This window comes from Penaeus monodon, chromosome 32, assembly GCF_015228065.2.
Source record: "Penaeus monodon isolate SGIC_2016 chromosome 32, NSTDA_Pmon_1, whole genome shotgun sequence".
In the NCBI taxonomy this organism is placed as follows: Eukaryota; Metazoa; Arthropoda; class Malacostraca; order Decapoda; family Penaeidae; genus Penaeus; species Penaeus monodon.
In genome coordinates this window covers 16,463,201-16,463,417 of record NC_051417.1, presented here as the reverse complement: position 1 = coordinate 16,463,417, position 217 = coordinate 16,463,201, and the positions used below count along the sequence as shown (strand labels likewise).

General features: G+C 52.1%; 1 protein-coding gene across 1 annotated transcript in view; it reads right to left on the bottom strand.

Moving 5' to 3' along the window:
- The window catches only part of LOC119593571 (mucin-19-like), a gene marked incomplete in the record, with an annotated part of 28,776 nt that overhangs the window by 7,373 nt on the left and 21,186 nt on the right, over positions 1–217 (bottom strand). Inside the window, 1 exon segment of the mRNA XM_037942529.1 lies at positions 4–208. Coding sequence (XP_037798457.1) covers positions 4–208 — 205 coding nt within the window.

Genomic DNA, 217 nt, shown 5'->3' with positions numbered 1-217 from the left:
CACTGACACCTTCTGGACACGAGCAGCAGAGGATGAAGTCTTTCTTGCTTGTGATGATCCAGACGACTGGTTGATGACAACAGATCCAGTGGCTTCATAGCGGTGGTCAGCAGGTGTGAAGTGGGAGATGACACTTGATTTTCTCTCAGGAGTCTTGACAGAGACAGTGCGGGTGAGAGAGAGCTTAGAGGCAGCAGCTGCAGATGAGGCAGCCCTT